At 37.6% G+C, this 24,318-nt stretch overlaps 1 protein-coding gene across 9 annotated transcripts in view; it reads left to right on the top strand.

Annotated features, from left to right (window-relative positions):
- The window catches only part of LOC126284265 (RIMS-binding protein 2-like), a 1,431,128-nt gene that overhangs the window by 964,468 nt on the left and 442,342 nt on the right, over nucleotides 1-24,318 (top strand). For all 9 annotated transcript variants that reach the window (XM_049983077.1, XM_049983076.1, XM_049983073.1 and 6 more), the window contains exon 18: nucleotides 17,666-17,811. In XM_049983077.1, the coding sequence (XP_049839034.1) occupies nucleotides 17,666-17,811 (146 nt within the window). The remainder of the gene's footprint in view (nucleotides 1-17,665; nucleotides 17,812-24,318) is intronic.

The raw sequence follows: 24,318 nt of genomic DNA, 5'->3' as shown, positions 1-24,318 counted from the left end.
TGACTTTGTTGTTAATGCCTGCTACTTTATTTTTATGAAACACAATGTTATGTCACCTTACTGCATGAAAACCATTTATTCAGAAAGTAAATGTCCTGGGTGTGTTCTTCGGTTGAAAGCGTGGTTTGATGCAGATCACCATGATAGTCTACCTTGTACAAGCTTCTTCATCTCTGCATGGCTGTTGTAAACTACTTCGACTTGAACCTGCTGACTGTAGGCATGCCTTGACCTCTTATGATTTTTACCCTCCACACTTCACAGCTTTACCAAATTGCTTTTCCTTAATACCTCACGATGCATCTTACCAACTGATCCCCTCTTTTTTGGCAAGTTGTACCATAAACTTTATTATGTCTGCAGTTTGATTCAGTGCTTCTCCATTAGTTATCTGATGTACCAATGTTGTTGTTGTTGTTGTTGTTGTGGTCTTCAGACCTGAGACTGGTTTGATGCAGCTCTCCATGCTGCTCTATCCTGTGCAAGCTTCTTCATCTCCCAGTACCTTCTGCGACCTACATCCTTCTGAATCCTCATAGTATATTCATCTCTTGGTCTACCTCTATGATTTTTACCCTTCACGCTGCCCTCCACTACTAAATTGGTGATCCCTTGATGCCTCAGAACATGCCCTACCAAGCGATCCCTTCTTCTAATCAAATTGTGCCATAAACTCCTCTTCTCCCCAATTATATTCAATACCTCCTCATTAGTTATGTGATCTACCCATCTAATCTTCAGCATTCTTTTGTAGCACCACATTTCGAAAGGTTCTATTCCCTTCTTGTCTGAACTATTTATCATCCATGCTTCACTTCCATACATGGCTACACTCCATACAAATACTTTCAGAAACGACTTCCTGACACTTAAATCTATACTCGATGTTAACAAATTTCCCTTCTTCAGAAATTCTTTCCTTGCCATTGCCAGTCTACATTTTATATCCTCTCTACTTCAACGATCATCAGTTATATTGCTGCCCAAATAGCAAAACACCATTACTACTTTAAGTGTCTCATTTCCTAATCGAATTCCCTGAGCATCACCCGACTAAATTCGACTACATTCCATTATCCCAGTGTTGCTTTTGTTGATGTTCATCTTATATCCTCCTTTCGAGACACTGTCCATTCCATTCAACTGCTCTTCCAAGTCCTTTGCTGTCTCTGACATAATTACAATGTCATTGGTGAACCTCGAAGATTTTATTTCTTCTCCATGTATTTTAATACCTACTCTGAATTTTTCTTTTGTTTCCTTTACTGCTTGTTCAATATACAGATTGAATAACATTGGGGAGAGGCTACAACCCTGTCTCACTTCGTTCCCAACCACAGCTTCCCTGTCACATCCCTCGAATCTTATAACTGCCATCTGGTTTCTGCACAAAGTGTAAATAGCCTTTCATTACCTGTATTTTACCCCTGCCACCTTCAGAATTTGAAAGAGAGTATTCCAGTCAACATTGTCAAAAGCTTTCTCTAAGTCTACAAATGCTAGAAATGTAGGTTTGCCTTTCCTTAATCTATTTTCTAAGATAAGTCCCAGGGTCAGTATTGCCTCACGTGTTCCAACATTTCTACAAAATCCCAATTGATCTTCCCCAAGGTCAGCTTCTACTCGTTTTTCTACTCGTCTGTAAAGAATTCGTGTTAGTATTTTGCAGCTGTGACTTGTTAAACTGATAGTTTGGTAATTTTCACATCTGTCAACACCTGCTTTCTTTGGGATTGGAATTATTATATTCTTCTTGACGTTTGAGGGTATTTGGCGTGTATCATACACCTTGCTCACCAGATGGTAGAGTTTTGTCAGGACTGGCTCTGTTGTCCCAAGGCTGTCATTAGTTCTAATGATATGTGTACTGATATATTCTCCAAATTCTGCTGTACCACTGTGTTTTTAAAGCTAGTTTTTTCTTCTTGTATGTACTGCTATTATCAACATTTTACTTACTTATTGAGGCGCTTTTTTTTTTTTTAGCATTCTGTCTTTAGGCCACACCATCCAACTGCCATGTCATCCTTGGTAGAGGATGCGGATAGGAGGGCTGTGGGGTCAGCACACCGCTCTCCCAGTCATGACCGAAGCCGCTATTATTCGGTCGAGTAGCTCCTCAATTGGTACCATGAGGCTGAGTGCACCCCAAAAAATGGCAACAGCGCACGGCAGCCTGGATGGTCACCCATCCAAGTGCCTACCATGCCCGACAGCACTTAGCCTTGGTGGTCTCACAGGAACCTGTGTATCCACTGCAGCAATGCCATTGCTCCTCATTTTTGGAATTTTATTTTTTTCACAATTGCCATTCTGCATTTTATATCCTCTCTACTTCTTCTATTGTCAAATATATTGTACCTATACTACTTTCAGTATCTGGTGCCTACAGCATTACCAGATTTAATCTGAGTACATTGCATTACCCCTACTTTTCTTTTGTTAATGCCCATCCCATAACCTTTCTTAGGATATTACTTATTCCATTTTGAACTTACCTGTCAAGTCCTTTGTTGCCTCTCACTGAATTATAGTGTCCCTAGTAAACCTTAAAAATTAATTGTTCTCACTGAACCTTGATTTACATTCCAAATCTGTTTTTGGACTCTTTCACTGCTTACTAAATGTTGCGGTTTTTGCAATATAATGTGTTGAAAAATGATTTTTGTGTGGTGAAGTTTGGGATATGTATCATTGCATAACACAAGAAAACAGAATACCACATCACATTACTCCTGAATGTTGCCATAGGTCCATCTTGATGTTACTGCATCACCACTGAGGAATCTGGCAATGGTAGAAATAAGCTCCAGGAATTCATGTTCACAAAGAGTTTTATTTCACCCGCTAGATGTTTGGCTGCGAAATACATGTAAAATTGGCTTAACACTGTCTAGTCACTGACATCAAACTGAACTCCATCCAACTGAGATATGGTGGGGTACAAATCACCTCTACTTATATGATTTCAAACAATTAGTGACAGTTAACATTTTAAATTTTTAGGTTTAACAATAAAAATTTTACATACATCTTCCCAAACTACATAGAAATGTACATGAAACAAAAGTAAATAATTTCACACAAAGACAGGAAAGAATTTGTTTCTAAGACTATAAATTACATGTTTTATCATTTCAACGTCATTTTACTTACTTAAAGGATAATTGTCCTATCATTTTCAGGTGAACAGAGGGATTAGGTTTTTTTATGATTTTTTTTTAAATTGTTAATTACTCCATAATTTCAATAGCAATTTTATTCCTACTATGTGCCTGAAGTCTGTGTAATATACAAATTGTGATGGTACATCAATTTCTTGTCCAGCATGTTTCCTTCATTCTGCATATTGGTGAGCCCAAATATAAACAATGTCAAATCAATAGCTTAAATTATAGGTAGATATTAACTTGCTGCAAAAGAAAATCTTCAGTGTATTTAAATACAGATAACCAGAAAAAAATCAGAGTAGCATACTGATGTTACACATATGCCCTCTTTTGGAGAGTGGGGATGGGACTGGTAAAAGGATATAGTGTGAAAGGATATAGTGTGCCAAAGGGTTGTGGTATTACATTTACTTTTTTGTGTTCACTTTATTACAAATATTGTAAGACACATGCTGAGTAAACTACATAAGTTATTTTATTGTCATCTTTATCCAACACAGACTGCAGATCTAATGTTACCAACACAGGTAGATAGCTCCTATTCTGCTTCTTATTCTGGATGCAACATACAGCGAACATTGTGTTTTATCAGCTCTTCAGTTCTTTCAACATCAACATCTTTAAATATGCATTGATCTGAGTTCACCTGATTCAGTCCTTATATTTATTTTGTTAATTGGTCAGAGGTTTATACCATCTGAATGGAGCTTGTGTAAGTACATACAGAGCTTTCTTCAAAACAGATTTTTCCACCTTTTTTATAGCCTTCAAGTACCTTCATGGAAATCTCTTAATCCAGTTACCCATGGAGAATGGCTGTTTTTAAATCAAGCACTGCCATATCAAAATTTTTCTCTGCTGCTAGAGCAAACAACAGTCATAGTGAATGGATATTTGCTACTGGGCTGAACAATGGCTTAAAATCTATATCCTTTTCTTGTTAAAACCTCTCTCAGTTAGCCTCACCTTATATTGGTCATCATCTTAAACTTTAAACATCCTGTTATGTTTTTACTTTTATGTGCTCTCTTTATTGTGAATATTATATCACACATGCTGATTAAACTACATAAGTTATTTTACTGACATCTTGCTACAACACAGAACGAGGGTATTATACCACCCACAACCTCAGAGAACTCCCATTCTGCTTTTCATTCTGGAGGCCAACTTTAAAAAGAAACATATAGTAAACATAGTGTCTTCCCAGCTCAGCACTTTCAATACTAAACTGCTTTTTATACTCTTCTACTCTTATAACTACAGTTAGGTTTCCTGGTTGAGAACCTTTCACTTTTTGTACTCTATTGCATAACTCAGAGACTTACTTAATTCCAGTTCCAAAAAAATGTAGTTGGTGCGCACAGGATGGAATATTACCAAATCATCACCTGAATCAGTCAGTGTTGTAAAATACTAACACGAACTATTTACAGAAGGTGGGAATAACTTGTAGAAGCCAACATCCAGAAAGAAACGTAGAAATAGGCAAGGCAGTATTGATGCTAAGACTTGTCTGAGAAGATAGTGTGAATTAAGAAAAACATTCATTTATAGTGTTTATTGAAAGAAGAAGCTGGGAAAATAGTCAAAGATGAAATGTTATAGCTAGTAACAATTGGCTTAGCTGATTCAAAAATCATTGTAATGTGCATTTCATCAAGGAAACTACAGTGGTGACAAGTGCTGGTAAGGAGACTGCATTGATCTATCCAGTGAAACTTGAAGTGGTGATAAAAGTAAGTGGCTGCGGCAGACAAACCATATTCAGTGTAAATGAAACTGATCTGCTCTGAAAAAATATGCCTAAAGGAACTTTTATCATTTATGAAGAGAAAATCTTTGTGAGTTTGAAGGCTGCTGAAGCTTGATGGACAGTAATGGTCAGCGTCAATGTAGCTGCTGATAGTAAATTAGAATTTCTCATATTTTACCACTCGGAAAATCCAAGAGCTTTAAAAAAATACATCCAAACTTTGGTTTCCCACAATTTAAAAGTTGAATGCTGAAACTTGGGTAACATCTTCCCTTTTTGAGGACAGGTTTGGGCATCACTTTGTACCTGAAGTTGAACACTATGGCCAATTAAAACAAATCCCATTTAAAGTGAAGCTATTAATAGATAACACACCAGGTCATTTTCCTGTTGCTCTAATTAATTTTGATCCACACATGAAAGCTGCGTTTTTGCCACAGAATAAAAGCAGCTCAACTTATGGATGAGGGATTCGGTAAACATTTAAAACTTTTGTACATGTCCTGAGAATTATTCAACAATCTTGGAATGAACTTTAAATGGCATCTTGAAGTAACTGTGTTCACCGTCTTGCACTACTGAAACTCATGGGGAATCAGTACCATATCTTGAGCAAATTGATGGTATGATTGAAGAAGTAGTCAATCTTGCCAGACAAATTTAGAAGTGGATGGGGACAATTTTCAAGAACTACTAGATTCACACCATCAGGAGCTGACAATTGATGAGCTAATAAAAAATGCATGAGCAAGAGCAAAACATGAAACAGCCTAATGCCTTAGACACAGCTCAATGAGAAGACAAAATGATGTTTGCAAACTTGACAGAAGACCTCAGTCCCATTGAAAAAGTGTTAGAAATTTTAGGAAAAATATACTCCTATGAAATGTGCATTTATGCTACAAAATGAGGAGTAAAAAATTTATTAGCATGCTTAAAGGAAGTTTTGCATGAGAAGAAAAAGAAATTGACTCCTCAGATGACATCTTTTGATTTCATGAAGCCTTCTGCATCACAGTAATTTATGTTTGCGTGGTTGCAGTGCATATTACTGTACTGTAATGTAATTCATTGTATTGTTGAACATCTTATTAAACATTTTTCTTCTAAATTACATTGTTTTCTTTAGTCACTGGCCCCAACTGAAATAATTTATATGTATTTATATGCAAAATTGGAACCCAACTTAAGTGAATTTGCCTTACATCATTATCACTTACATTTGTATTCTAGTTTGAGGGCATTTTGTGTGTCTCATATATCTTACATACTAGGTTATGTCATGGTGGGTTCTCCCAAGGACCTCAGTAATATAGCTACTCTGTGTACTTTTTCCATCATACTGCCTTCCCGTCTGTGCTCAACATTGGCATGTCATCTGAACTCTTGATATTCTTAATGCTGCATTTCTTTTCTTCAAAGATTTCTGTAATTTTCTTGTACATGGCATTTATCTTTCCCATAATCATGTATGATTCTACAACTTTGCATTTTCTTTCTATCCATTCCTGTTTTGTCTATTTGCATTTCCTATTAATCTCTTTTTTAAGACATCTTATTGCCTTTTGCATGTGTCATTTGCTTCATTCTCCTATTTTCTTCTTTTGTCAGTTAAAGTCAATATCTTAAGTTCTGTCCAAGAATTTCTGTCATGTTTTGTCTTTTTACTTAATTGTATCTCTCTAGCCTTCACTATTTTATTTTTAAGATCTTCCTGTTAATCTTCTTTTGTTTTTGTTTCATGTATTTGTGTCAGTCATTGCCTGATGCTCCCCTTGAAACTGTTAATAATGTCTGGTTCATTCAGCACACTGAGGCTCTGTTTTATTAATTTCCTAACTTTCTGCAGTTTCTTCACTTTTAATCTGTAGTTCATAACCCATAAATTATGGTCAGAGTTCATATCAGCCCATGGAAACACGTTGCAGTTCGTAATCCGGAAAAACCTGTGCATTAAGAATTTTTTATTATATACAAAAAAAAAAAAAAAAAACCTTCATGCACAGGTTTTTCCAGATTTCAATTTGCAATATGTTTCCATGGTCTGATATGAAACTGCAGAAAGTTAGGAAATTAATAAAGCAGAACCTCAGTGTGCTGAATAAACCAGACATTATTAAGAGTTATTATACACAATTTCCCCTCCCCAACGAACCATGGACTTTGCTGTTGGTGGGGAGGCTTGTGTGCCTCAGTGATACAGATAGCCATACCGTAGGTGCAACCACAATGGAGGGGTATCTGTTGAGAGGCCAGAGAAATGGGTGGTTCCTAAAAAGAGGCAGCAGCTTTTCAGTAGTTGCCGGGGCAACAGTCTGGATGATAGACTGATCTGGCCTTGTAACACTAACCAAAATGGCCTTTCTGTGCTGGTACTGCAAACAGCTGAAAGCAAGGGTAAACTACAGCCATGATTTTTCCCGAGGGCATGCAGCTCTACTGTATGGTTAAATGATAATGGTGTCCTCTTGGGTAAAATATTTCAGAGGTAAAATAGTCCCCCATTTGAATATCCAAGTGGGGACTACTCAGGAGGATGTTGTTATCAGGAGAAAGAAACCTGGCATGCTTCGGGCCAGAGTGTGGAATGTCAGATCCCTTAAGCGGGCAGGTGGGTTAGAAAATTTAAAAAGGGAAATGGATAGGTTAATGTTTGATATAGTGGGAATTAGTGAAGTTCGGTGGCAGGAGGAACAAGACTTTTGGTCAGGTGAATACTGGGTTATAAATACAAAATCAAATGGGGGTAATGCAGGAATAGTTTTAATAATGAATAAAAAAAAATGAAATGCAGGTAAGCTAATACAAACAGCATAGTGAATGCATTATTTTGGCCAAGATAGATACAAAGCCCACCCCTACCACAGTAGTACAAGTTTATATGTCAACAAGCTATGCAGATGGCAAAGAGATTGATGAAATGTATGATGAGATAAAAGAAATTATTCAGATAGTGAAGGGCGATGAAAATTTAATAGTCATGGGTGACTGGAATTCGGTGTTAGGAAAAGGAAGAGAAGGAAACGTAGTAGGTGAATATGGAATGGGGGTAAAGAATGAAAGAGGAAGCCACCTGGTAGAATTTTGCTCAGAGCATAACATGGTGATAGCTAACACTAGGTTCAAGAATCATGAAAGAAGATTGTATAAATGGAAGAATCCCGCAGATACTGGAAGGTGTCAGATAGATTATATAATGGTAAGACAGAGTTTTAGGAACCAGGTTTTAAATTGTAAGACATCTCCAGGGGCAGATGTGGACTTTGACCACAATCTATTGGTTATGAACTGCAGATTAAAACTGAAGAAAGGGCAAAATTGTGGGAATTTAAGGAGGCATGACCTCATAAACTGACAGAACCAGAGGTTGTAGAGAATTTCAGGGAGAGCATTAGGGAAGGATTGACAAATACAGGGGGAAGAAATACAGTAGAAGAAGAATGGGTAGCTGTGAGAGATGAAATAGTGAAGGCAGCAGAGGATCAAGTAGGTAAAAAGATGAGGGCTACTATAAATCCTTGGGTAACAGAAGAGATAATTGATGAAAGGAGAAAATACAAAAACGCAGTAAATGAAGCAGGCAAAAAGGAATACAAATGTCTGAAAAATGAGATTGACAGGTAGTGCGAAATGGCTAAGCAGGGATTGCTAGAGGACAAATGTAAGGATGTAGAGGCATATCACACTAGGGGTAAGATAGATATTGCCTACAGGAAAATTAAAGAGACCTTTGGAGAAAAGAGAACCACTTGCATGAATATCAAGACCTCAGATGGAAACCCAGTTCTTAGCAAAGCAAGGAAAGCAGAAAGGTGGAAGGAGTATATAGAGGGTCTACACAAGGTGAATGTTCTGAGGACAATATTATGGAAATGGAAGAGGATGGAGATGAATGTGAAATCGGAGAGCCTTGGGAGAGCCTGCCCTGACAAAAATCTACCATCTGGTGAGCAAAATGTATGAGACAGGCGAAACATCCTCAGACTTAAAGAAAAAAAAATAATTCCAATCCCAAAGAAATCAGGTGTTGACAGATGTGAAAATTACCGAACTATTGGTATAATAAGCCACAGGTGCAAAATACTAACACGAATTCTTTATAGACGAATGTAAGAACTGGTAGAAGCCAACCTTGGGGAAGATGAGTTTGGATTCCGTAGAAATGTTGGAACACACGAGGTGATACTGACCCTTCGACTTATCTTAGAAAAGAGATTAAGGAAAGGCAAACCTATGTCTCTAGCATTTGTAAACTTAGAGAAAGCTTTTGACAATGTTGACTTGATTATTCTGTTTCAAATTCTGAAGGTGGCAGGGGTAAAATACAGGGAATGAAAGGGTATTTAAAATTTTCACAGAAAACAGATGGCAGTTATAAGAGGCAAGGGGCATGAAAGGGAAACATTGGTTGGGAATCCTTGAGACAGGGTTGTAGCCTATCCCTGATGTTATTCATTCTGTATATTGAGCAAGCAGTAAAGGAAACAAAAGAAAAATTCAGAGTAGGTATTAAAATCCATAGAGAAGAAATAAAAACTTTGAGGTTCGGTGATGACATTGTAATTCTGTCAGAGACAGCACAGGACCTGAAAGAGCAGTTGAATGTAATGGACACTGTCTTGAAAGGAGGATATAAGATGAACATTAACAAAAGCAAAATGAGGATAATGGAATGTAGTCAAATTAAATCAAGTGATGGTGAGGGAATTAGATTAGGAAACAAGACACTTAAAGTTGTAAACGAGGTTTGCTATTTGGGGAGCAAAATAACTAATGATGGTCAAAGTAGAGAGGATATAAAATGTAGACTGGCAATGACAAGTAAAGCATTTCTGAAGAAGAGAAATTTGTTAACATCGAGTATAGATTTAAGTGTCAGGAAGTTGTTTCTGAAAGTATTTGTATGGAGTGTAGCCATGTAGGGAAGTGAAATGTGGATGATAAATAGTTTAGACAAGAAGAGAATAGAAGCTTTCAAAATGTGGTGCTACAGAAGAGTGCTGAACATTACATTACATAACTAATGAGGAGGTATTGAATAGAATTGGGGAGAAGAGAAATAGACTAGAAGAAGGGATAGGTTCTTAGGACATATTCTATGGCATCAAGAGATCACCAATTTAGTATTGGAGGACATCGTGGAGTGTAAAAATCGTAGAGGGTGACCCAGAGATGAATACACTAATCGGATTCTGAAGGATGTAGGTTGCAGTAGTTACTGAGAGATGAAGAAGCTTGCACAGGATAGAGTAGCATGGAAAGCTGCATCAAACCAGTCTCTGGACTGTAGACCACAACAACAACAACAATTTACACCTAAAACTGCAAGCTATTTTTGTACAGTACCATTTCCTACATTAAAGCATTTGTCATACTGAGGAACTATCCTTGTAGAATTTTGCTGCTTGTGAGCTAAGTGATGCTTTGACACACCTTTACATTATCATCATTTTCAATCCACTGTAATTGTAGCTTTTTATATCTTCACCAACCAGTGAAAAATCAGAGCTGCAAAAAGGATGATCAAATGATTCGAAGTTGATACAGTTAAGCAATGTTTGTGTGCCTGTGGCAGTATGTGACCTAGTGTTAATCTGCACAAAAGCTCAACATTGCATGCATTTTCTTCTGGATACCACTTCTGCACTTGTTTAGAGGTTCACAATAAATCTCAGAGTTCATTCTAGTGCATATTTACATAAAATAAACAAGGAGCTCCTTTCTGTCCCAGATATTAATTTTGTGCAGAAAATGTTAGGTGTTTTCTCTCCATGTTTATGTTTTTGACTATGTTTCTGCGTCTGTCATAATGTGGCTGAGAAATTTGTCTCTATCTTTACTATACCACTTCAGAAATATTACTGCAGCTCCCAAGTCTTTGTTTTGTAGACATGAGTCAAAAGCTTTGAGATCTATCATGTGCAAATTTTTGTTAATCAAAGTATCAATCATATATTCATATAACACTATCCATGATATCTGAGGGAAACTGACTAATGATACTGCAATTGGAAACCAACAATTTTCTCTGATCCTTTCATTAACCTATTTTACAAGTTCATTTTCACAAAAAACGGTGATCCACTTTGTTCTTCATTGTGGACTTTTGTCCAACTTTTACTGAAACAAATGGCACAATTTCTTTGCAGTCATATCATTCATAGTGTTCCCTCCATTAATTGCGCAAAGTCCACTATGTAGCATACAAACTTCAGGTTTTTCACACATGGAAAACATATTGCAGTTGTTGTGATGTTCAGTCTGAAGAATGGTTTAATGCAGCTATCCAGGCTTGGCTATCCTTCATCTCTGCATAACTACCACAGCTGTCATCTATTTTAACCTGCTTATTGTGTTCAAGGCTTGGGCTCTACAAATTTTTACCCCAAACACTTCCCTCCAATATAAAATCGACAGATCCTTGACGCCTCATAATGTGTCCTATGAACTGATCCTTTATTTAAGACTCAATGAAGGTACAGACACTGGCTGAAAGTGGGCACTGATTTAAATCAATAGGAAAGATTGAAAAAGGTATTCTATAGCATTGGTGCCTTTCTTTGCTTCCATTTATTGTGTCCCAAGCAACTGAAAAAAAGTACAGGTGGTTGTTATGAGAAGGGTAGAGGAACTGACCCACAAAATGACAGAACAATAAGCTTAACATTGGTTTGGCACAGAATTCTTGAACATATTCCTTATATGAGTATATTAAATTTTTTTGAGACTGGAAAGCTTCTGTTCACAAATCAGCTCAGTTTTAGAAAGTATTGCTCTTGCAAAACTCAACTGTCCCTTTTCTCATGTGATATCCTGTAAAGTAAAGATGAAGGGCAACAGGCTGATTCCATATTCCTAGATTTCCAAAAAGCATTTGACTTGGTGCCCGACTTGGTTCCCAGATATATGACTCGTATTGTCCTCAATGGCGAGTGTTTCTTAGAGACAAGGATATCATCAGGAAGTGTGTTAGGACCACTGTTATTTTCTACATACATAAATGACCTAACAGATAGGGTGAATAACTGTCTGCAGCTCTTTGCTAGTGATGGTGTGCTCTATGGGAATGACTGTCGAAGGATATGTGATGACTGAGACAGAATTTTTAGGTGGTTGATTAATGGCAGCTGGCTCTAAATACAGAAAAGTGTAAAATATTCAGATGACTAGGGAGAAACAATATCATAATGTTTGATTACAGCATTAGTAGTGTGCTGCTTGACATAGACATAACACTGCAAAGTGATATGAAATGGAATGAGCATGTAAGGATTGTAGTAAGGAAGTCTAGTGGCTGACTTTGATGTATTGGGAGAATTTGGGGAAGTGTGATTCATCTGTAAAGGAGACCACATGCAGAACAGAGGAGATGTTTCAGGAACTCAAATGGGAATCCCTGGAGGGAAGGCAACATTTTCATTGAAGAACACTATTGAGAAAATTTAGAGAACTATCATTTGAAGCTGACTGCAGAACGTTACCAATGTATGTTTCATGTAAAGACCACAAATGTGAGGTAAGAGAAACTAGAGCTCATACAGAGGTGTACAGATGGTAGTTTTTCCCTTGCTCTTTTTGAGTTTAACAGGAAAGGAAACAACTAGTAACCGAACAATCTATCTTCTGACACACAACAAATGATGCTTCCTAGAGTATGTATGTAGATATAGCTGTAGATGTAGATATAACTGTTCTGAAAGATGTGTGTTTAGTTCATGCTTTAGAGTTCTGTCTCACATAGTTTCCTTGAGATTTTCCTTAATAGTTTTTCCTTCAGAATTTTCTTCAAATATTCATCTGACGGCTTGCTTTTCATATTTTTGTGTTCTTCTATCTACTGTTTCATCTTTATCTTTTCCACCTGCTTTACCAACTTCTTTTCTTTCACCTGTGTCAGAGACAAGTTAAAAAATGTTAGCAGTGAACAAAATACTGCTCCCATAATTTATGTAATTAAAATGAACAGGACAATCATGAGGTGGCCAATAGACCTATCCAAAAATAATAAATTGTTTCTAAACATGAAATTCCAAATAAAGAAACGAAGCAGATACGGAAATGAAATAGTCAAATAGAAAAACATAACAGCTTGCATTATTTTACATTGCTCCACTCTCATGACTCCTCATCCTACCAATATAAGTTTGCAAAGATACCATTATAGAGGTTTTTTAGAGAAACAATTATTTGTCCTCCTCTCCCATGCATGTAACATGGCCCCACCATCTACTGCTACATCTATAGAGTTCATTCCCAGTTTTTCTTTGATTTCCTCATTGTGGACATCCTCCTGCCATTGTTCCCATCTACTAGTACCTTCAATCATCCTAGCTACTTTCATATCCGTAACTTCAACCTTATTGATAAGGTAACCTGAATCCACCCAGCTTTCGCTCCCATACAACAAAGTTGGTCGAAAGATTGAACGGTGCCCAGATAACTTAGTCTTCGTACTGACTTCCTTCTTGCAGAAGAGAGTAGATTGTAGCTGAGTGCTCACTGCGTTAGCTTTGCTACACCTCACTTCCAGTTCTTTCACTATGTTGCCATCCTGTGAGTATTTGCATCCTAAGTACTTGAAACTGTCTACCTGTTCTAACTTTGTTCCTCCAATTTGGCACTCAATCCATTTATATTTCTTTCCCACTGACATTACATAAATTTTGGAGATGCTAGTCTTCATACCATATAGTCCTTACATTTCTGATCTAGCTCTGAAATATTACTTTGCTAACTTTCAATAGAATTTGCCATCACAACTAAGTCATCCGCATATGCAAGACTGCTTATTTTGTGTTCACATATCTTAATCTCACCCAGCCAATCTATTGTTTTCAACATATGATCCATAAATAATATGAACAACAATGGAGACAGGTTACAGTCTTGTCTTACCCCTGAAACTACTCTGAACCATGAACTCAATTTACCATCAACTCTAACTGCTGCCTAACTATCCGTGTAAAGACCTTTAATTGCTTGCAAAAGTTTGCCTCCTATTCCATAATCTCGTAGAATAGACAATAACTTCCAATTAGGAAACCGGCCATATGCCTTTTCTAGATCTATAAAGCATAGATACAATTCCCTGTTCCACTCGTAACACTTCTCCATTATTTGCCATAAGCTAAAGATCTGGTCCTGACAGCCTCTAAGAGGCCTAAACCCACACAGATTTTCATCCAATTTGTCCTCAACTAATACTCACACTTTCCTTTCGACAATACCTGAGAAGATTTTACACACAACGCTGATTAAAGAGATATCTCTGTAGTTGTTACAATCTTTCCTCCCACGTCATTTCAATTATCCTGTGTAGCTATTTAAGTCCTAACATTCCACTGTATTCAATGAGCTCCGACTTAATTTCATCCACCCCAGCTGCTTTATTGCACTGCAATCTATTGACCATTTTCTCTACTTCCTCAAATGTAATCCTATTTCCATCATCATTCCTATCCCATTGTACATCGAAATCTGAAAAATTACTGATCGTATTTTCATTTACATTGAGCAACTCTTCAAAATATTCCCTCCATCTGCCCAAGCCATCAACAGGATTCCGCAGCAGTTTTCCTGACCTGTCCAAAATACTTGTCATTTCCTTCTTGCCTCCATTTTGAAGACTGCTAATTACACTCCAGAATGGTTTTCCAGTAGCTTGACCCATAGTCTCCAACCTGTTTCCAAAGTCTTCCCAAGATTTGTTCTTGGATGCTGCAATTATCTGTCTGGCTTTGTTTCTTTCTTCAACGTAACTTTCTATGTCTACCTGAGTTCTAGTATGTAGCCATTTTTGATACATCTTCTTTTTCCTTTTACAGGCTGCCTTGACTATGTCATTCCACCAAGCTGTTTGCTTCATCCTACCTTGACACACTACTGTTCCAAGACATTCTTTAGCCCTGTACCTTGTCCATTCCTTTTCCAATGACTGTAATTGACTACATTCAACTAACTGGTACCTTTCTGAGATCACTATTATGTACTTGTGCCTGATTTCCTCATCCTAAAGTTTCTCCACTCTTATCCTCCTACATATGGACCTGACCTCTTGCACTTTTGGCCCCACAGTACCAATTTCACTGCAGATTAAACAGTGATCACTGTCATCAAAGAATCCCCTGAATACACGTGTGTCCCTCACAGCCTTCCTGAATTCCTGATCTGTTATTATATAGTCAATGACAGATTTGGTTCCCCTGCCTTCCCAGGTATACCGGTGAATGTTCTTATGTTTAAAAAAGGAGTTTGTAATTACTAAGCCCATAATGGTACAGAAATCCAAACGTTGTTTCCTGTTCCTGTTGGCCTCCACATCCTCTCCAAATTTACCCATAACCTTTTCATACCCTTCTGTTCAATTTCCAATCCTGGCGTTAAAATCACCCATGAGCAGAACACTGTCCTTGTCCTTTACTCTAACAGCTATGCTACTGAAAGTGTCATAAAAACTATCCACCTTATCTTGATCTGTCCCTTCACAATGCAAATATACTGACAGAATCCTAATTTTCTTGCTAGACACTGTCAAATCTATCCACATTAGTCGTTTGCTTGCATACCTTGATGCAACTACACTGGGTTCCATCTCTTTCCTGATGTAAAGCCCTGCACCCCATTGTGCTATTCCTGCTTTGACTCCTGACAGGTACCTTGTATTCTCCCACTTCTTCTTCTTTCTTACCCCTTACCTGAATGTCACTAACAGCTAAAACGTCCAACCCCATCTTACTTGCAGCCTCTGGCAGCTCTACATTCTTCCCAGAGTAGCCTCATTGATATTAATAGCTCCCCATCTTATTACCATTCATTTGCCAAGTCATATCTTAGGAGTCCCTGGTTTGTCAATTAGAGGTGGGACCCCTTCACCTCCAAAGGTCCAAGGCATTTTGATCTGAATGTTGCCAGCATCTTATTTAAAGTACCAGGGAAGCAGGTTGCCAGCCTTACTTGCCCCGGGTCCCATTGAGTTTTACCCCTAATGCTTGAGGGACTAACTGATGGATTTGGTAGTCTTTCCCGTCTAAGCACAAAGGTGACCGTGACTCAGGATATGTCTGAGATGCCCAGCCTTATTCCAAAGTAACTGGTATCCCAACTGTCGGGACCACTTACTTGGACACTCATTCGTTGCCCGTGGCTCATGAACTAGGACATGAAAACAGGAACCCACACCATGAACCACATATAATTATCCAAAAACGAAAAAAAGTCAGAAAAATTACAAAAGCTCTTCTAGTAGCCTGGACAGTTGTTATTTCTTATATAATTATTTCCCTTTCTGGTAAGTATGATGTCATGCTATGTCTTCTGTTTTTAATATCTGTAAAAGGGCTTGAAAAGCTAAAGAATACACAAGCAGACCCACTGTTACAATCAGTCGAAAAAGAGCGAGATAAACTCACAGAGAAGGAAATGTTATACTTCAGTATCCAGAACCATATGCTTTTGGTAATGAACAGCAGAATACTGGTGATGCACACCAAGTCAAATGTGTTATCATCTGGCAAAAAAGGATACAAAAAAATATGTGTGAAATCTTATGGGATTTAACTACTAAGGTCATGAGTCCCTAAGCTTACACACTACTTTACCTAAATGATCCTAAGGACAAAGGCACAGAGCTATGCCCGAGGGAGGACTCGAACCTCCGCCAGGACCAGCCACACAGTCCATGACTGCAGCACCATAGACCGCTCGGCTAATCCCGTGCGGCAAAAAAGGATACACAGTAACATGATCAGAAATTTATGGAAAGAATGCTGTTTACTAGATGAAGACATTTCTTCATTACTACCTCATATGTATAAAGGTTGGTTGGAAAGTAATGTCACATTATTCATTTGACTTTTAATTTAAAAAATAAATATAAATGTTGGCTACATATAGTCAATTTTTTAAAATAATTATTGGCTTTCCCTTATAATATCTGTTCTTTTCAGCAGCTTTTATGGGCCTTGGAAGAAGGGAATGTTTTACTGTACAGTAAATATCTATTAGCAAGTAATAGCCTCTGCTGATGATGAATCAAATAGCAATTAATCTGTGCTGCATGTTACATCAGCAAAACTTCCCATTGTTCATTTTCAGTATCAGCACTGGTTTTCAAACTCATGTTCTGTATTTCTTTGCCATGTGAAAGAACCAAAGTTTTTGATAGATTGAGTTAGTGAAGATATGTTTCAGGTTCCTTCATGCTGCTGATGTATTGCACAGATCTGATTGTTTGCCTTTTTCCTTGCATCAATTGCAATTCTTATCTGTTAGCTTCATTTCTGAGCAGCTATAAGTGTTTATGCAACAATTTAAGTACAAACGCAAACCTAAATGTGTTGATACACAACTCACCATTCCAAAAGAAACAATCATCTGCCTTTCATGAATGCAAATAGGGATTTCACCTTCAGTGTTCAGGAATGCAATTACAGCCTCTTGTAAAATACACACATCAATGTCAACCATTTTTTAAAGCTGTAGTGCTGCTATCTGTTCATGGAACACCCTGATATTTATAAACAATATAGAAGAAAATTTGACATCAATCTCAGTGTTACATTTGTTATATTGGTCCAGTGTTTTCTGAAATAAAGAAAAAGAGGGCATTACTGTCTGGCCACCCCTAGTAGTTGTGTTGTAACATTTTGTTGTGCTGTGACTTTTTATGGTGTTGGACACTTTATTGCTTGACTTCATCCTTATGATTCAGTAGTGTAACTGTAACTGATTACTTTTGCAGGGGATCATGCCTTAATAGATGTAAATAAGCTGCTTGGATTAAACCCAAAGCAAGTGACTGTACGGACAAAATCTCGAGACAGCCAGTCAACTGACAGTGTTCCCACTCCCATACCCTCCAGTGCTCTGAAGGGCAAAACAGCAAAGGTACAAACATTGCATTCAGTTATCTTCCTATGGCATGCTAAGATATTTTCTGTAGTTTGAGTAATTGACAGGAGAAATAATGCCTGTTCTTAAAATTTTCTCATTACGTTTCCATTATTTGTTCATTTCTAGTTAGTGAAACACTATTTATGTGCATTTATTTTGTATGTTTGTTATTGACTGCAGAATAATAACCTATGTTAGTAGACTGCCTACCTTTATTCTCCTCATAATCATTTTTTCTCAAAATGTTTAGTTACATTTATTTGTTTCCTGATCCTTGTCAGTATGTGATTGCTTTATGTTTGACAGTGTATGAAGAATATGTAAATGGTTTTTTAATCTTTATTTTTATTTTTACATTGGAATTAAAGAGCAACAGTCCAAAATAATTGCTGTTAATGAGATAGTGTCATATTTTGTTAATCACTGTGTTTGATGCAAAGTATGTCTCTTTTCACATATGAATTGAAAATAATACATAGAGTTGTTAAAGCTGTAGGTGAGAATTCATTATGTATGTTTTACAATAACTATGCTAAATTAAATGTATGTTATCCAGCTAATCTTCTCCATTTGATAGATTAGAAGGTTGTTCCATCATCCCAAAAATCTCACCATTTTTTTTAAACTTGCTATGACTCTGAAACTTCCTGGCAGATTAAAACTGTGTGCCCGACCGAGACTTGAACTCGGGACCTTTGCCGGGCGTGAGTCGTGCTTCGGTAGCTCAGATGGTAGAGCACTAGCCCGCAAAAGGCAAAGGTCCCCAGTTCGAGTCTCGGTAAGGCACACAGTTTTAATCTGCCAGGAAGTTTCATATCAGCACACACTTTGCTGCAGAGTGAAAATCTAATTCTGGAAACATCACCCAGGCTCTGGCTAAGCCATGTCTCCGCATATCCTTTCTTTCGGGTGTGCTAGTTCTGCAAGGTTCACAGGAGAGCTTCTGTAAAGTTTCGAAGGTAGGAGACGAGATACTGGCAGAAGTAAAGCTGTGAGGAGCAGGCATGAGTCATGCTTCGGTAGCTCAGATGGTAGAGCACTTGCCCGTGAAGGCAAAGGGCCCAAGTTTGAGTCTCGGTCGGGCTCACAGTTTTAATCTGCCAGGAAGTTTCATATCAGTGCACACTCCGCTGCAGAGTGAAAATCTCATTCTGGTTGCTATGACTCTGCTTTCAGTCTGAAACTTATTTGGGAGAATAAATGTTGTGCATTTCTGTACATAATTTTATACCAGCAGTTGTGGTAGATATTTTAAAACCACATTTGAGGCAATGGGGAGAAAAATTGAGTTTGTTAAAAGACATCAATTTCAAAACATTGCTTATGGGATAACTGTTGTAAGGAACCTACACTACAAATTAACTAGGACATGGTAATATTAAAGTATTGGAGCTGCAGATAGCTCCTGTTTCGTCAGTGCTTTAGGATAAGGTTGATAGTATGGGTTATTGATAATTAGTCAGGGAAATCTAGTAACCTACCCTGTGAACAATTATACAGCGCTTTTTATATACTGTAGTGTAATTTTTCTGGCCTAATGAAGCCAGAAGATGATGAAACTCATTTGAACATAGCAGTATCTCAACACTGTTGCATGTGAAAACCCAAGAGCTTTTTGTCTGCTGTATTGTAACTTTAATTGGCTAAATATTTTGGTGAAAGTAGTGCTGAGACTCTGTAAATTCCACTGCATTTGCCCTCTTCTTGTTAGTAAACAAGTGTATGTGAAGTTGTAGAAGAATAGATAAATGTGTATTTTTGGAATTGTAGTTCTCATTTCTCATTGTAAAGTTGGAATATTTGTTGTGAGTCTGTTTAGTAGTATGTGGTGCTCTAGAAAATAGAATGGTGCTTATTACACCATAATTAAGTTAATGGTACAAATGCACATGTGAAATACACATTTGAAATACACATTTGAAATACATATCTGTGTTGCTCAGGGAATTAGACTACACCAATATACCACATTACTAAATAACTACAAAAGAAAACCTCAGCAGAAAAGCCTGCAGCAACCACCTGAAGAATTATTTTGAAATCTAAGACAAATTATGGTGAAAATATATTAAAAACAAAGATTCCAAGACTTACCAAGCGGGAAAACACTGGCAGACAGGCACAAGAACAAAACACACAAACACACACACACAGAATTACTAGCTTTCGCAACCGATGGTTGCTTCTTCAGGAAGGAGAGGGAAAGACGAAAGGATGTGGGTTTTAAGGGAGAGGGTAAGGAGTCATTCCAATCCCGGTAGCGGAAAGACTTCCCTTAGGGAGAAAAAAAAGGAAAGGTGTACACTCGCGCACACACACACACGCACACGGATGGATGTGTGTGCGTGTGTGTGTGTGCGCGAGTATACACCTTTCCTTTTTTTTCTCCCTAAGGGAAGTCTTTCCGCTACCGGGATTGGAATGACTCCTTACCCTCTCCCTTAAAACCCACATCCTTTCGTCTTTCCCTCTCCTTCCTGAAGAAGCAACCATCGGTTGCGAAAGCTAGTAATTCTGTGTGTGTGTGTTTGTGTGTTTTGTTCTTGTGCCTGTCTGCCGACGTTTTCCCGCTTGGTAAGTCTTGGAATCTTTGTTTTTAATATATTTTTCCCATGTGGAAGTTTCTTTATATTTTATTTACAAATTATGGTGACATTTTCATGTTTCTTTTATATCTTAGTTGCAGTTGGTTGCTGTTTTTAAATTGTAATGCTTTTCTATGTCTCTCAGACAATAGGTAGTTGCTTGTTCAATGCAAAAGGCAAACAACCAGCCATCACAAAAAGTAGGGTTTATAAAATCACATGCCACAGGTGTCAGTCATGCTACATTGCCTGGACAGTGAGGTCAATCTGTACCAGGCTTAAAGAACATCATAGAGGCTGCAAATTGAGGAAGCCTGATCCAGCCTTTTGCATAACGTTGCCTTAACAATAACCACAAATACATTATGGATGTACAAGTCTTACACAAAGAGGAAAAGGGGGTCAAACACAGCCAGTTTGAAATTTTTGAAATTAAAAAAAAAAAAAAAAAAACCAGTTGTGTGCATCTCCACACTTATTATTAAACTAGCAAACCCAATTCAGTTATACACCTGTTTTAGATGATATCACAACTCAAGGATAGAAATGAAACTTTGGACCTCAGTCCATCAGTAGATAAAAAGGTCTTGGCTGATGCACAACTGTAGTCCTTGCCATGTTCAATCATGTTAGTGTAATTGCTGAATTGTTTTATTCCTTATGTAATTTGTCAAATAATGGTAATTGAAGTAATTACACATTCAGCCAAGAACTGAAACATTAAGAAGTTAAGATGACTGTCTTTGCATTATCATCAAGTTTATCTTTGCATTATCATCAAGTTTTTCTTTGCATTATCATCTTTGAGAATCAGTAACATACTTGAAAACAGATTTAAAACCGGAAACTTAGGTTGTGCAGTAACAATAACAAATTTTGTGAAACGAGGGAGAAAATAGTGTTTGTTTAGGTAATTTACAATGTTTCACCTAGAACCCCCAGTTGATTCAATTAAAATCATTACAAGAGCATTATATTTTTAACCCACAAAGTAAGTTTTCTGTAACGTACACTATGAGGTGTGGTCTCTGAGACCCCTATCTTTAAAGCAAGATTAAAGCTGTAAATCACTTGAAAATTTTATTTATGTTATGTAACATTTATGGTTACAACTATATAAGTGTTGTTTAAATACTCCTTGTTGATTTTATTGCACTAAACACTGCTAACTTTTTTTATTTTTATTTAAATCAGGCAAAAATCAGATACTTTTGTGAAGCTTATTCAATAGTACATAAAACAGACTGTTAGAGAACTGAATCTTACATTCTGAAAAATTATACTATCTCTGTAGAAAATAAATTTTCACATAAAACTAATTTCCAGGGTTTGCACACAAAAACTGAACTCAATAGCCAGAGAAAGATTGGCTGCAAAATTAATTTTTAGTTCTGAGATCTACATCTTTCTTTACCATCACTCAGAACACATGTAATTTTTACTAACACTATGTATTTTGTTGGAGAAACAGAAAGGTCCTCATCACAACTGTCTTGAAGTTCTTCCTCTGAATGGTGCCCTTGTTCACTGGCAGAACTGTAATCACTGGCTATTGAAACATCATTGTCTTCTTCGTCTACTTCTTGTTCTATATCACTGACATCATTCTCCATCCACTGACTAAAGATTTCATCAAACTTAAAATGTGTAAAATTGTTACATTCTTGCTAACATATTTTGTACTGAACTGATGAAAGCAGGTTCGTAGTGCACAAGATGTGGTCTACAAGAATCCATCACATGTCAACAACACATGACAACAACAATCAATAATGCAACTGACAATAATAATTTGTAGGGCTGGTGATTAAAAAAGGGCAGGTGGTGTATAAAAATGTTCCACAATAAGTGACCTATGAGAGTGACTTGGGAAATTCTGGTATGGTCTGAGAGACCACATCATGTGAGTTAAGGGATACAAAATGTTGGTAGGATGTTAAGAGACAGTCAGTCGTAAAGCTATATCTTGAGAACAGAACTGTGCAGAAGTATGTCATTATAAAATTTCTTCTACAGTTTGACAACCAAAATTGTGAAAACTAGTCCAGAAGAAAAATGAAGTGGAATGAAATAAAAATGCATGTTAGTTGTGCTGTTGTACGAAGGTCGAATGAAAAGTAATGCCTCCACCTTCATTAATTGGGCTTGCATGGGAATATTTTAATAAATCAAATGCAGAAATAATTCTTAGAATGTGATCTTTAATTACCAATATTCACTTTTCCACATGATCACCAGACAACTGGATGCATTTCTGCCAATGATGAACAAGTTTTCTAAAGCCATTACAAAAGAAGTCAACACTCTGTTCCCACAACCACAGTCTCACAGTTCTCTCATCGCCTTCACCAGAAGCATAATGATGTCCCAGCAGATCATACTTCATTATTGGGAACAGATGGAAGTCAGACAGTGCTAAATCTGGACAGTATGGAGGATGCCGTATGGTGATGAGATTCAGTCTCTGAAGTTCTGCTGTGGTGGCATGTGAAGTGTGTGGTTTGGCATTTCATTCTGCATGAAATCATTTCCCTTTTCTTTTGGATCCTTGTTAGCCGGCGTTTCAGATTTTGCATCATTGTGATGTAATGCTCTGAATTTATTGTTGTTCCATGACCACGGAAACTGACGTGGATAACACCATCTGCGTCTCAGAACACTTTGGCCAGGATTTTTCCAGCTCAGGGCTGTGTCTTGAATTTCTTTTTCTGGGACAAGTCTTTGTGTCAATATTCCATAGACTGATGTTTCATCTCCGGGTCGTAAAGGTGTACCCACATTTCATTTCCTGTCACGATTGAATGGAGAAAGGCGTCCTCTTCATTCTAATAATGTGAGAAGAGTTCCTGGCAAATTACAAGTCTGTATGCTTTCCTTTCAGCAGTCAGCATGCGAGGTACCCGCCGTGCACAGAACTTCCAATAGCCAAGCAAAGCAATAACGTGATGCACAAATTCTTGTGAAATGCCGATTGTGCTTGCAATTTCTCTCTGAGTGATATGACGATCGTCCTGAATCAATCTGTAAATATTTTGCTTATGAAACTTGGTGGTTGCTTTTACAGGACATCCAACTCTGTTTTTCACAGAGGTCAGATGTTACCTCCTCAACATCTTCAAACTTACTTGCCCAATGAAGCAGAGTACTCACATCAACATAATCAGCATAAACTGGTTTCATTCTCTGATGGATCTCATTTGAGGTGACACCTTGTGCTGTGAAGAATTCAATGACTGCACATTGCTTAAATAGCATTCACTGACCATCTTCGCAGGGTTCCGTGCTTTACACTGTAACAACACAACTGTTCAATGATAAGGCTTTCTGCCAACTGGAGCTGTAGAGAAGAGGGTATGGAAAAAGCCATTACCTGCCACATACCAATGCTGCTAACTGTTGAAGAGTTATAAAGGTGGTGGCATTACTTTTCAATCAACCCTTGTACTTTTCTACTTCAGATGGCACTTAAGAGATGCAAAAAGTTTTTCTTTGTGAACTTAAGCTGTGCCTGAACAATTGTAATCACATTTCTCATGTTTTCTGCTTATTCCATCACTTCTTGGTACAACAACATTATAATTATAAATGAAAATCACAGTATTGTGTATGTTCTAATGTATTAATTTATTTCATTAGGCAGTTTTTGGCTTACAAGACCACCATCAGACTTGAACTCATGGTCATTGATAGGATGTGTGACTGTTGCGTACTGACACAGGAGGAGCTGGCCACTGTTCGCGAACAGCTGAATGTGTTGATGGCCATGGTCAGCCGACTTCAGGCTGCTGACTAGGAGTGTAGCGGCAGTGGGGAGTTTGGTGCATCGCATGGTACATCCCAGGTGTTACATGCTTCACCCACTGTCCCTGATATCGAGACATCTTCGCGGGTACCGGGCGTGGTTGGGTCACCCTCT

The sequence above is a fragment of the Schistocerca gregaria genome, chromosome 8 (genome assembly GCF_023897955.1).
Source record: "Schistocerca gregaria isolate iqSchGreg1 chromosome 8, iqSchGreg1.2, whole genome shotgun sequence".
NCBI lineage: Eukaryota > Metazoa > Arthropoda > Insecta > Orthoptera > Acrididae > Schistocerca > Schistocerca gregaria.
Note: the sequence above shows the minus strand (reverse complement) of the source record. Positions and strands in the feature narration are given on the sequence as shown.